The sequence below is a fragment of the Pteropus medius genome, unplaced genomic scaffold (assembly GCF_902729225.1).
Source record: "Pteropus medius unplaced genomic scaffold, Ma_sr-lr_union100, whole genome shotgun sequence".
NCBI lineage: Eukaryota > Metazoa > Chordata > Mammalia > Chiroptera > Pteropodidae > Pteropus > Pteropus medius.
Window position 1 is genome coordinate 22,053,252 of NW_024340849.1, and position 12,439 is coordinate 22,065,690.

General features: G+C 41.9%; 1 protein-coding gene across 1 annotated transcript in view; it reads right to left on the bottom strand.

The window, feature by feature from the left end:
- SETBP1 (SET binding protein 1) overlaps positions 1–12,439 on the bottom strand; it is a 324,498-nt gene that overhangs the window by 22,917 nt on the left and 289,142 nt on the right. The window contains 1 exon segment of the mRNA XM_039842615.1: positions 271–441. Coding sequence (XP_039698549.1) covers positions 271–441 — 171 coding nt within the window.

The window sequence follows — 12,439 nt, forward strand, 5'->3', positions numbered from 1 at the left end:
CAGTTGCTACTCACTGGACTGGTGTTGGAATAAACTGGAAAGCTTCTATAGGAAGACTTTTGCTTCTAGGTTCCGAGCTGACCTCCTTCCTTTCTTAGACCTCCTCCCACCTGAAAAATCCAGTGCTGAAACAGTCCACGTGCTCGGTGTCTATGAGAGGTCAGCTAAACAGAGCACTCTTCTCACCTGTATCCCACGGCACGTTCCCAGCGGGCCTTCTCCGAGCCCACCTTCACTGTGGTGAACCCGACGCATCTAAAAAGTGCTCACCTGCATCCGAGGTTGCTGCAGACGCAGCAAGAAGAGATAACACGGGGGTAGGTGGAAGGGAGACACTGTCGACTGCAGCCGGCTTCTTCCTGGTCATCATGGTGGACGAGGAGCCCTCGTTCTTACTATGCGTTACCGTCTGGTCCACTTTTAAGTGGGGACTTGGCATCCCTAGAAAACAAGAACCCCAAAGCCTGCAGTTACTTTGAAGGAGCAGGAAGAGAGACAACATCAAAGCTGAAAGCGATCTGAGGAAATTGTCAAATGATCTGACCTCCTTCTGATATAAGAATGAAATTTTAGAATGTTTAAAAAAAAAAAATGAGCATGACTGGTTTGGGTTTTGTGGCTGAGGTTAATCGTGATGGCATTCCAGTTGGCTGCCCAGAAACGGATCGGGGCACAGGCCTAGTGAAGCAGCATAATCCTCCTTAGACATGTCGGGTTCACCTTCGAGCACGCTGTGCCTTCCAAGGATCAAGAAGCCCATCTCTACAAAGATTGTGCTGTGTGTTGTGTGCTGTGTGCAGTATGATAGGGAAAGGTGGACTGCACCCTTGTGAGGCTTCTCATCTCATCCGGCCGGGGAAATAAGATGAAGTAAGAAGAAAAAAGTATGGGCTTTTTTATGTGTGTCACTCCTCCTAGGTGCTTGGAGAGTTCTAAAGAGGTAGGAATTCATGTGGGAAGAAGTGAGAAAGGCTTTTCAGAGCTCATGCTAGAACAGTAAGGATAGGGAAAAGGCATATGTTGTCATAGCTGGAGAAATGAAGATGATCCAGATGAGAGACCAGCCTGCTGGAGGCGGAAGATGCACTGTGGGGACTGGTGTGTAACAACAATCATTAGGCTAAGTGAGAGCTGATTTGGGGGCTTTTGAGTGTCTGGTCATAATAAACATCATAAGTCACATTCTTATGATGCTGAAAAGCCTGGGTAGACTCATGAGGTGCCTTTGTAGGGAAATTTACTATACAACAAATTGTAAGAAGAGCTATTCTGAAACCATGTTTCCTCGGCTTGAATCCAGGCTTTCTTACTTTCCAGCTGTGTGTTCACGAGCAAGTTACATAACCTCTCCAAGCTTTAAGCTTCCTTAACCGTGCAAATGGGATGGAACGCCCTCGCAGGGGTGCTTGGGAGCATCCATGAACCAGACTATGCAAAGTGCTTATGACAGTGTCTGGCAAATAGTCCATGCTACGTGTTTCCCATTATTATTCCTATTATTGCTACTATCACTATTAGAACCTGCCGCTTCATCAAGCCCAACTGAAACCAGCCAGCAAAGGTTCAGTTCTCTTCCCTGACACGGCCAAGGATTTCTAGGTCCCTTCTACATCTTCAGCTGCAAAAAAGTGACTCTCCAACTCATCTGAGCCTAAGTCCAGAGGCTCGGGGTGACAAAATCCATCCCAAATGGTCACCTCTTCAGAGTTTTGTCATCTGTAGGCTACATGGCATTAGTAACAATGACACATGGGGGTTTATCACAGTAGTTCTTGACCCTTTATTTCCCCGCCCCAACCAATTTGAGTGGACAGTCCTCTCTCAGAGCAGTCATCCTGCTGCCACCATGAGATCAACTCACTTGGGCCTTAGGACAGCCTTGTGAAACACAGTGTGTGGAGGTTACTATTTTCTTAACTTTATAGATGAAGACAACACGTTTCTGAGAGGTAAAGAGAGAACTGACTAAACTCACACAGCTCTTAATGTCCGAGCTGAAGTTTTCAGATAGCCAGATGCCAAACCTAAGGATCACCTCGCTCTACCTGGCCACCTTCTAACACCTGCCCACGACCATAGTCTACCGACAGCACATCTCTTTCTGGGCGTGCAGAGGCCCCAGTATCTCACCTGGAGGAAGCACCTAAAAAGCCACCTAAGTAAGAAAGTCCATGCTGACATTTTCATGTCCCTTCTACTACCTTCCTCTTACTCTTCATCCCAGTCTCCGAAACTCTCAGTCCAGATGCTGTGAGGAACAATATCACTTAGGCCTTTTATGGATTTTATATCTCATAGCATTTTGACAGTGGAGGTAGACACATTAAGTTTCATAACAGAAAGATTGCAAACCACAACCATCCAGAAATCAGGAAGTGCAGTAAATGTGTATAGCATGTCCCTTTTTAACATATGCTGGTGTCCCAGGGATAGATGAGAATACACATAGAACATATGTAAAATGCACACGGAATCATCCGTAAGAAGACACATCCCAACAGTTAACAGTGGTTATTCTGAGGAAGAAAAGTACAGTGGAGATTGCTGAGGCAGGCGAAGTTTTACCTTTTACTCCTTAGCCTACTTTATTGTTAATATTTTTAAAACCACAAGCATATATTAAACACTTTTTCCACTGAGAAAATAAACATACTTTGGGAAAAATCTAGAAGCCTACCAGAGCATGGGCATTGGGGAAGATTGATGTGCTGCTAACAAATCTGAAGTGGGGACAATAGGCCTGAGTCTGATGAAAATTCCCCACTTGGTACTCTGTGGCAGAGGTCCCCAACCCCTGGGCTGTGGATCGGTACCAGTCTGTGGCCTATTAGGCCCCAGGCCACACAGCAGGAGGTTAGTGATGGGCGAGTGAGAGAAACTTCACCTGTATTTGCAGCCGCTCCCCAGCGCTAGCATCACCGCCTCAAATCATCAGGCATTAGATTCTCATGGGAGCACGGGTCCCTGATGCTACAAAGGTTGGGAACCGCTGCTCTGAAGGACCCCAGATCCAGGTGTACTTTCCACAGCACACCTCTGCCACGCTAACCTGTCCGAGTGCTACTGGATAACAGCTCCTTTGGAAAAACTTACCGATATGTCAACTTTGTACCTGTGGATACAGGTTGGGCAGGTAATTCTTTGGTCAAATTATGACACTCTCAGGGAATGAGCCATAAACAGGATTAGCAGGTGGATATTTAACTCTCACTAGGGAACAAACTGATTTCAAATCATTTTAGTTGTACCCATTTTCATGCAAATGTTCACAATCCAAATTAGTCTCAGTCCACATCATTTCATTAAAGTTGATCTGATCATACCTCTATTGGGCATACTTTGCTACTCAAGTGTTTACGTTACGGAATACGTTAAAAGTAATAAAATGATACTTAAAACACTATAATTCAGATTGTCACGATTTAGCTGTCTTAAAAACCCTAGATAATTTAGGGTTTTCTATTATCGTACTGTTTGCTAGCTGCCATCCAACGAATTTGAAAACAAATTGGAAAAATTTAAAGAGCCCTGATGTTTTCTCAGACATTATTGGGCTGTGAAAGAATCATGAAACACTCCAAGAAATAGTATACATGAGCAAGAATACAAGATATGTTTCAAACAAAGGCTAACCTAACGGCATTTGTAATCCACAAAATCTGTGTGAGAGTTAGTGGAGGTCTCCGGAGACTTGGAATGGGTGACTTCTTGGGAGAGAGCCTCAGGCAGGCTGGCCAATGGAAGTCTCCGTCTCCCTTCATCCCAGGTGGCAGCTGATGCTCCATGGAGAGGTACCCAAGTGACCAAGGTAAATGTGAAACAGATTGGAAGCAAGTTCTCACAAATGCTGAGTGAGGGCAGGGTGGTGGGACATTTGAAAATGTCCGATCATGAGCCTGGCTTCTCCTTCTCCGTGGGAGGGAGATTTTTAAGGCTGGAGATTGATTATAAAGAAACCCGACATAGCATCGTACTGACTGGACCACAGAGCTGTTCAAACTGAGTGAAGATGAGGCATGAGTGAAGATGAAAACGCTTTAACATCACTATGTTAAATGCAGACACAGACGGTACGATGAGCACACCTGGTAGATGTGTTCGGAGCATCTCCAAACACCAGCACAGGACAAACTGCACTGTGGCTCGCTTATTTGGAGGCCAGCTCATTTTTAAAGGCAGAAATAACAACGCTAATAACTTTGTGGATCCAACATCTGTTCATAATTAAAGACAGAGCCAAGAGGAAATAAAAAATTGTTAAACCTATATAAAAACATTCTGCTATAACCCGCTGACCTCTATTGATACATTTTTCCCCAAAGTCTTTGAAACTGTGCTACAGCCTATTGAGGGACAGTCACTCATTTTCAAAGGTAATTTCTCATAGACCACTTATCCCCTCAAACCTTTACCTGCGCACTGTGTTTGCATTAGGGACTTGATTTATGGATTCCTACTCCTCTGACACAGAAGCTCACTTCCTGTTGCCTTGGTTACTTAGAGCTCAGTTCAAGGTTAAAGTACTCCCAAATCAAAATCAGTGGCAGGAGCTGCATCTAGCGGCCAGGTTATTGACTGCCCCAGGATGTGAAAAGGTCAGAGACCAAAGCACTGTTTACTGCCTTAAGGGTGAGTCAATAGCTTCGATATTTTGATTCCGTTTCTCGAAGTAGTAGTTGCTGTTCAATTACCTCTTCCCCAGGTTGCTCAAGTTCACAGGGGTCATAGAGGAAAAGCAGGCTCTGATGGCTGATTTTCCCAGGATCCCTCTAATGAGCTCTGTGACCTTGGATAATAAAAACCAGCTTCACCTTAGAGTAATTATAAAGCTACTTACCTACTTTATCTCATTTTCTTTATGGGGAAAACAAACAAACAAACAAAAAACCTTTGTAGGATGGCTACTATTTATTCCCGTTTTCTAGATGAGAAAATGGAGGTTCAGAGAGGTCATATAACATATCTAAAATTACCCAGCTCGTAAAAAGTGGTAAGAACTAGTTGGGTTCTCGTCTCACAGTTGTTTTTTTTTTTTAAAATAAGGGGGCTGATGGGAACTTCACCCAGGGATCACAAATAATTAGTTTTGTTATATCCAATGTAGAAAGCAGTATATCTGGAAAATAGTATATGATTAATACAGGCTTGTTGAATACCTTAATTTTTTAATTGTAAGATTTGCAAATGCAGATGTTTCCTGGTGACAAAACCTAGGATGGCATAGTGGGAGAGGCTGATCCACTGGGATGGTTGGTTTCTGCAGTAACCTCCTTGGTCCCCTTGACACAGCCGAATGCAGGGCGTGGCATGAACTGGGGGCATGCTATATGAAGCAGTCAGTGGCTTTTAATCTTGCAAAGAACTTGAACATGCATTATGCTATTTGCCCCTTCATATCTTAATATCTCTGTGGATATTAAGAGGCAGACGGTGAAAGCCTGAATTCACAAATAAGGAAACTGAGGTCCAGCAGACCAGGTGATTTGCCCAAGCACACATATCCTGTGTGCAGAAGTGGTGCTAAAATCCATGCCTCTTGACTCAACTTGATGTTCTTTCCTTTCCTATAACACACTGACTGTGGGGTGAAGCAGTAAATAACATACTTTTCACAGGAGGAAACTGCTCCTGAAAACTTGATAGTAATTTCCTTTCTCATATACTGGTTGTCTTTTCAGATTCTTCCATTGCCCTTTTTTCTTGTTTGCACATGAATGTCACTCATGGCGATAAGAGGGGTATATGTGACAGAAGAAAGTCAATCGAGCAATGGATCCTCTTAAGATTTGGGAAATAATATTTTTCTGTGCCAAAGTCAATAAAAATGTTATTTTTGTTGCATCATCTTATTCCTTAATTCAACAAATGTTTTTCGAACGTCTACCATACCAGGGACATGGCACTGGTCAAAACGGTTGAAGTTCCTGTTTTCGAAGAATTACATTCTAATAATCTCTGTGTAGCATAAGGCAGCTGTAACTTATTTTAAGGATACTGAAAGATCTTAAAGTGTTTTTTTAATCATGAAAAGGCAGAGCCTCTGCTACTCATACAGTATCTTAGGGTGAATTAGAAAAAGGCATCCCAACTAGGTGGACAGAGACCAAGGACCCAGATCTTAGAAAAGAGAAGCAACCATTGTAAAAATTAGAAAAAAGCCTGGCTTCTTGTGTACATATTCATCCCCATTGCTAATGGTTTGGAGAGGGGAGCATGGACTAGATTTTAGCCCCACTTTCCCCCTGAGCCAGGCGCTTGTGGACAATGAACACATCACAGGACAAAGAGCAGACAGATGGAACTAAATAGAAAGCTGATGTAACTGCTCCCCTACTTAAAAAAAAAAAAAAAAGTAGAGACAATAGAGTGGTTATGTGCTCTCTGAAAAATATAACAAAGGGATTTTCAAAAGGTATTGAGGGAAGAAACAATGCATACATGTAATTAAAACCAATTTAATAGCACAATGCACCAAGCATACTCTTGTTACGTCCTTGGCTCTCGGGTAGTTTAAGAATTTGCTACTGTAATGTACCTGAGGCATGTTACAGGCTTCATCAATAGATGAGTACAAAGGAGCTTCAGCAAAGTAATATCAAGGCAGTTCAGAGTTAGTCCAATTCTTCCCGGGCAACTGAGCCCGAAAGGGGGATGTAACTTGCTTTGCCTAGTGTCACACAGGGAGGATGGCAGAACCAAGACTCTGACCCCGGCCTTATTCTGGGACCGTGTCAGGCCAGCATGTTAGCTTTGTGCTACAAGGTTTACATTCTGAGACTTCACAGAAGCAGTCTTCTGTGCATGCTTGTTGTTCTACACACAAAGGAGCTTAAAGACAGACCAAGCCAAAAATTACAGATTTGATCCAAGCTCTAAGACCCTTGACCCTGGTAGAGTCTTCTCTAGGTTCTCCCTCATATTAAGGGCTTAGTAGTCAATGTTGGTTAATATGAGCATCTTTTGTAGTGTCTTCCTATTTACCTTTAGAGCACAGAGTCACAGAGCATATCTGCATGGTAATACAGATCGGGATGCTAACTGGGTCACCTTATTTGCATTTTGATTACTGCTTATTTAGAAGCTACGTTGAGAAAAGAGTTTGATATCAGGAGCTTAAGTGCATGTGTGTCTATAAATATATGTATAAATAGATAAATGCATATTTACTGGTTTGTGAGAGATCAGTCCAATATGTACTCATCTCTCATGGACATATCTGTAGGAGTCTGGCCATGAATGGATGTTGGGATTATAAATGTGGTTATGAAATCTAATTATTCCTTCAGTGCCATATCATCCACTGTATAGGCACACTCTGTCAGCTAGAGAAGTCAACTTACCATACTTCCCCTTGTTCAGTATTGATTTCTTTATATATGGGGAAGTTGCATTGTTTTAAGAGATGTACTGGGTGTCCTTTCTTCAAACCACCTACTTTTTCCACTATTTCAATTCAGAATGCAGGCACATTGTAATTGCGTGCAGGCACACACATATACACCCAGAATGTGTGCTAGAAAAGCGCTCTTCTTTGCAACAGAAGAGAAAAAAAAATCACAGAAACTCAGACCCATCATTAGATAGATCTCCTAATCTTTATCTCTAGTAGTTCAGTCAGACGAGCTAATACCATGATGATGGCTTTGAAATCTCTTAGGAATTGGAAGAGGAGAAGTGATAGTGATGAACTCCCAGCTAATAAACACAGAGTGCTTATTTCGGCAGAATGATCAATTTCTAGATGTCCTGAGGCTTGTCTGATACAGTTGATTTACTCATCCTCGCTTACCTCACTAATAAAGCCAAAGTCCACCATCAGATTACAGAAGTGCCTAGAATTTCTTAAAGGGGCAGAAGAAAGCTAAGGTAGCATTCATCACATCCCTCTGAGCATCCTTCCCCGCCCACAGTCCTTGAAACCCCAGCTGCCTTCCTCACTGATACTCTGCACTCAATAGACTTTGGGCTAGTACAGCAACACAGACAATTAATTTGTTATCTTGTTAGTGGAAATTTAATGCAATGATCTAAAAGAACTCTTACGTATTGTGATAAACTTTAGTGCCTCCGGGTGGCTCCCCTAGCATTGGGCTCATTTCACATCTCATCCATTATGTAAATGAGATTTGGAAATAGTTGAATTTCACTAATGTAGCTCAACTCTGATGGATTGGGGAGAGCCAGTCCTACTGAAACTAATGAGGTTAAATGCATCTCAACATTTCTTTCTACTTGGTTGATTATGCAAGCCTATGTTCAAGAAATGGGATGCAGTGCATTTTTTTTTTTCAACTATCCTCTAAGAAAATTTCAGACCCAAAGTAGCCCCAAATAAGTTTGGTCTGCATAATGTCTGTGTTGGTTACAACCGTTACATGGTGCACGAACAAAGCTAATGGACAGTGTGCCATTACATGCTGCAAGACTGATAATACGATTTAAGAGAAAGGGGAGTATTTTAATAGTTAGGTAACCTCTGTCACCCAGAGGAGAGTGAGGAGTAATTTACAGAAATGGACAATGGGGAGAAAGAGTCCCCGGTGGGACTTGAGATCAGAGAAGAAAACGGTCATTGGGGAAGTTTTGAACTGGCAAAGGAGCTACTACATTTGATTCAAGGATTCACGGGGAGTCGATCCAGTTACTGACCATGTAGTCTTGAGACAGAGATAAAGAATAAGGACGGCTGCACTCTGGATTTTATTTGGAAGACCAAAAAACAGGAGTTCCAAAGACTAGAGGCAGGATGCTATTATACACAAAGGAATATGCGTTTAAGGAGAAGCAACCTCAAACTAGCCAGGGTCATGGAATCAAGAAGGTGAGGATAAGATGCTAGTTCAGAACTGAAAAAAAATCTAAAATTTTTGGCCCTTATTTAAAAAAGAAGAGTTAAAATGGAGGAAAGTAAAAGACATGGGGACAGAAACATTCTTCATAAGAATTAGAATCCAAATGTATTAGCCAGTTATTGAGAACTACCTTACTTACAGGAAAGGAGTTTTAAGCTGGTGGATAAGACTGTGACCTTGGAGCCAGAAGGCTTTTGGTTTAAATGCCAGCTCTGGCGCTTTACTAGGTATTTGACCTTGTTCAAGTTATTTAACCTCTCAAAGCTTCCGTTTCCTTATTTAAAAAGGTTTAATAAGTCACCTACTTCAGAGGGCTATCACGGGGATTAAGTGAGATAATACCTGTAAAATGCTTAGCACAGTGGCTGGCACAGAGAATGTTCTCAGAACAAGCCTGTCAGAAATGAGTACAGGAAACATCAGATATTTATAAGGCTATTAGGATGGAGGCTACCAGATTCTTGACCAAAGGGCTGGAGCTTTAGAGAAGAGATTGCTGGCCAAGTGATCACTCCATCTCTGCCATCCCAACTAACTTCCAACTCTCTGAAAGCTGGAACTGCATAATAAAGTCTGTCAACTTTTCAACACAGCATAAAATAGAATGGCAAGTCTTCAACTTGATGCTATATTCTTAATACATTGTTGGTGGTTGGCAGTAGGACACAGTTTTGTGCTTGTGTTAATTTATTCAGCAAAAGTTTCAGGGCCGACTGTAACCACAGCAACTCCAGGTCCTTAGGGGGACCCTTAAGGTATAAGAAACAGCTCTGTCTTGGGGTAGTCAAATATTTAGCTGAAGAAACAAGATGCGAAACAAGACATCTAAATAAAAATAACAATCTCCCCTGAGCTGAAAACACCACCCACATTCACTTCATTGCATCTGGGGCCATGCTAGAGATTTATTGGGGAGGTTATCTCTAGCATATATTCAGGAATAATAGTTTAAAATGAAATTTATTAACTGTATAACACTCATATACAAACATACATAATTGATCTGGTTGAACAAGAATAAGAATTCATTGTAATATAGATACCATAGTAAAAGTAAAAAGGTAACTAGTATGATCATTTTTAAGGAAGAGTCGCATTTCAAAGTGTTTAAAAGAGTGAGCTCTGAGCTCACATTCTCTGTGTTCAAATCCTTGTTGTATAAGTTACTGGTTGTCTAAACCTTGGCAATTATTTAACTTCCCTGTGCTTTAGTTTTCTCATCATAATGAAATCAATGATAGTACCTATCCTCCCTGCCCTAAGTGCGAGGATCCAAAAATAAATCTCTAGCCTCAGAGTGCAGGAGACAAACATGTAAATACTAGTTTTTGTCTCTGATAAGGACAAGGGAGTCCTGCCTAAGAGCCTGAATACACAGGGGAGTGAATGACTTCCCTGCTGGGTCAGGAGAGACTTACCTGAGGAGGTGACACTTCACTTGGGTCTCTAACAATTTGGAAGTATTGGCTCAAAGGGGATGAAAGACATCTCAGAAAGAGAGAGCAGCAGGGGCAAAGACACTAAGCATAAAATAGACCAGCAAGAATTCTGTGTGGTGGGCTGGCAGGTGCTGTGTAACAGAAGACCGGGCCTGGGTCGGGCTGGGAATGGTGCTTAGAGTTGGGATTTCACATGTAGGTAATGCGAAGTCATGAAGGATTTCCATGTAGACACACAAACGCCCAGCCATGGAGAAGAGGTAGTTTGTTCTCTACATGTACAGCTTGGATTAGAGGGGACACAAAGCTGATCTCAGTGGGTTTCTGAGAAGGCAGCCAAGAGATGTTTTTAAATCAAAGGTATTAATTGACCTATGGATCTTGAATGGTTAACCAGGATGCCCTACTGTTTACAATTCTACTTGTTCTTTCTTTGTTCCCTTTCCTCTTCCTCAACGTTTATTGGGCAAATTCCACATTAGAAGTTCTCTTTGAAGCACTGTGGGGAAACTGATGAATAAGTTATGGCTGTCACCCTGAAGATACCTAAAGCCATGTTCGAATCATGTTTTTTATAAATCAAATCTTGTTTTGCTCATTTGGACAGCTCACTGTTTAAAGGAAGCTGGAGATGAGGGCTTTTAGAAAGTTATAGTATGTTTTCAAGAAGATAAGTCCCCACCCAATGTGTGTTCTGCAAGTGTGGATTTATATATACATCTGCACTGAATTTTCATGTTTTATTCCTGTCTTCATGCATAGGTATTTGATATAGTTTTTGGAGGACTTCATTCCCCATACAAAATACCTTACTGATGCTCAATCTCAGATTACTAAAGAAGCTTTGAACACAAGGAAGAAAATACGAGGTTGGAGGAAGAGGAAATAAGTGAACAACAATGACCGAGAGTGAACATTTTAGTAGTGTGAGAGGACAGATATGCAGATAGAAGCCATGCAGGTAGTTAACCAGGAGAGCAGAGATGGCCAGGCAAAGGCATGTGACCACCTTCTTAAAGAAGCAGGTTTATTACAGCTTTAAACTCTGGCGTCCTAATAACTTGTTAAAAAATGGTCAAGATAGTTATTAGCATACAGGCCCCCAAAGAAATTCTTTTACTAAATTGAAATTTTGTGGCTTGTTTAATTTGTAAACTAAAGTCAGTCCAGCAAGTTAGAGATACTCCTGGATTGACATGTGCTGGGAATATTCATAAATTTAGTCATTTGTTCATTCAACATTAGCTTCAACATTTACTAATCATGTATAATGAAGAAAACCTTTGGCAGAAGGCATTGGTAAAAATTCCATTGGTGCACGACACAGAGATGGGCAATAATTAGTATAATAGTTGAGAAAGGGCAGCAACGATTCTCGCCCTAACTAAAGACAAGCCATACAAATAGAATCTCTGAGCACTGAAGAAGAATAGTGAACAATGGAACGAGTTCAACACAGAAACGTCCCACATTCATGGATGGATATGAACCAGAAAAAGAGCTATGTTGCACTGCTGTTTTCTGGAATATTTTTCACCCTGGTCCAGTGATTCATTTAGGACCATGCTGGGCAGAAGCATCTCCACACAGGGGTGACTTCGTGTGCTCACTCATGGTTTATGGTCATGAAAAAAAGCTGCACGAGAGGAAGTGGGGGCACAGAGGCTCAAGGTATGGCATTTGGAGGCTCACTTATCTGTAGCTCTATGACTTTGGGCATGTCACATTTTTTTTATTTATTTTTTTAATGCCTACAGCACCTGGTATTCCTAGGTGGTCTCTCATCCAAGTACTAAACAGGCCCGACCCTGAAGGCATGCCACATCTTTTTGTCCTGCATTTCTTTATGGTCTCTAATTCCTTCTGATTCTGCACTTGTGTTGATAGAAGAGTTTCCTGTGACCTTGACCAGGAGGGAAATCACCTGATCATCTTAAGGGAAGATCTGAGCGTCACATGTAGAAGCACTTCTATTTGTGAGAAGACAGCAGAGATCTCATTTCTATTAGACAAACCAAATAAAATGCAGTAGTTACTGGACATGAAAAGGCCTGGCAAATGCAGTCAGGTCCAGGCTCGTCTGGGTGTTCCTATCGTGTGTCCCATTCCCAGAGTTGCTGGTACCTCATCGTCACAATGACTCAGGAG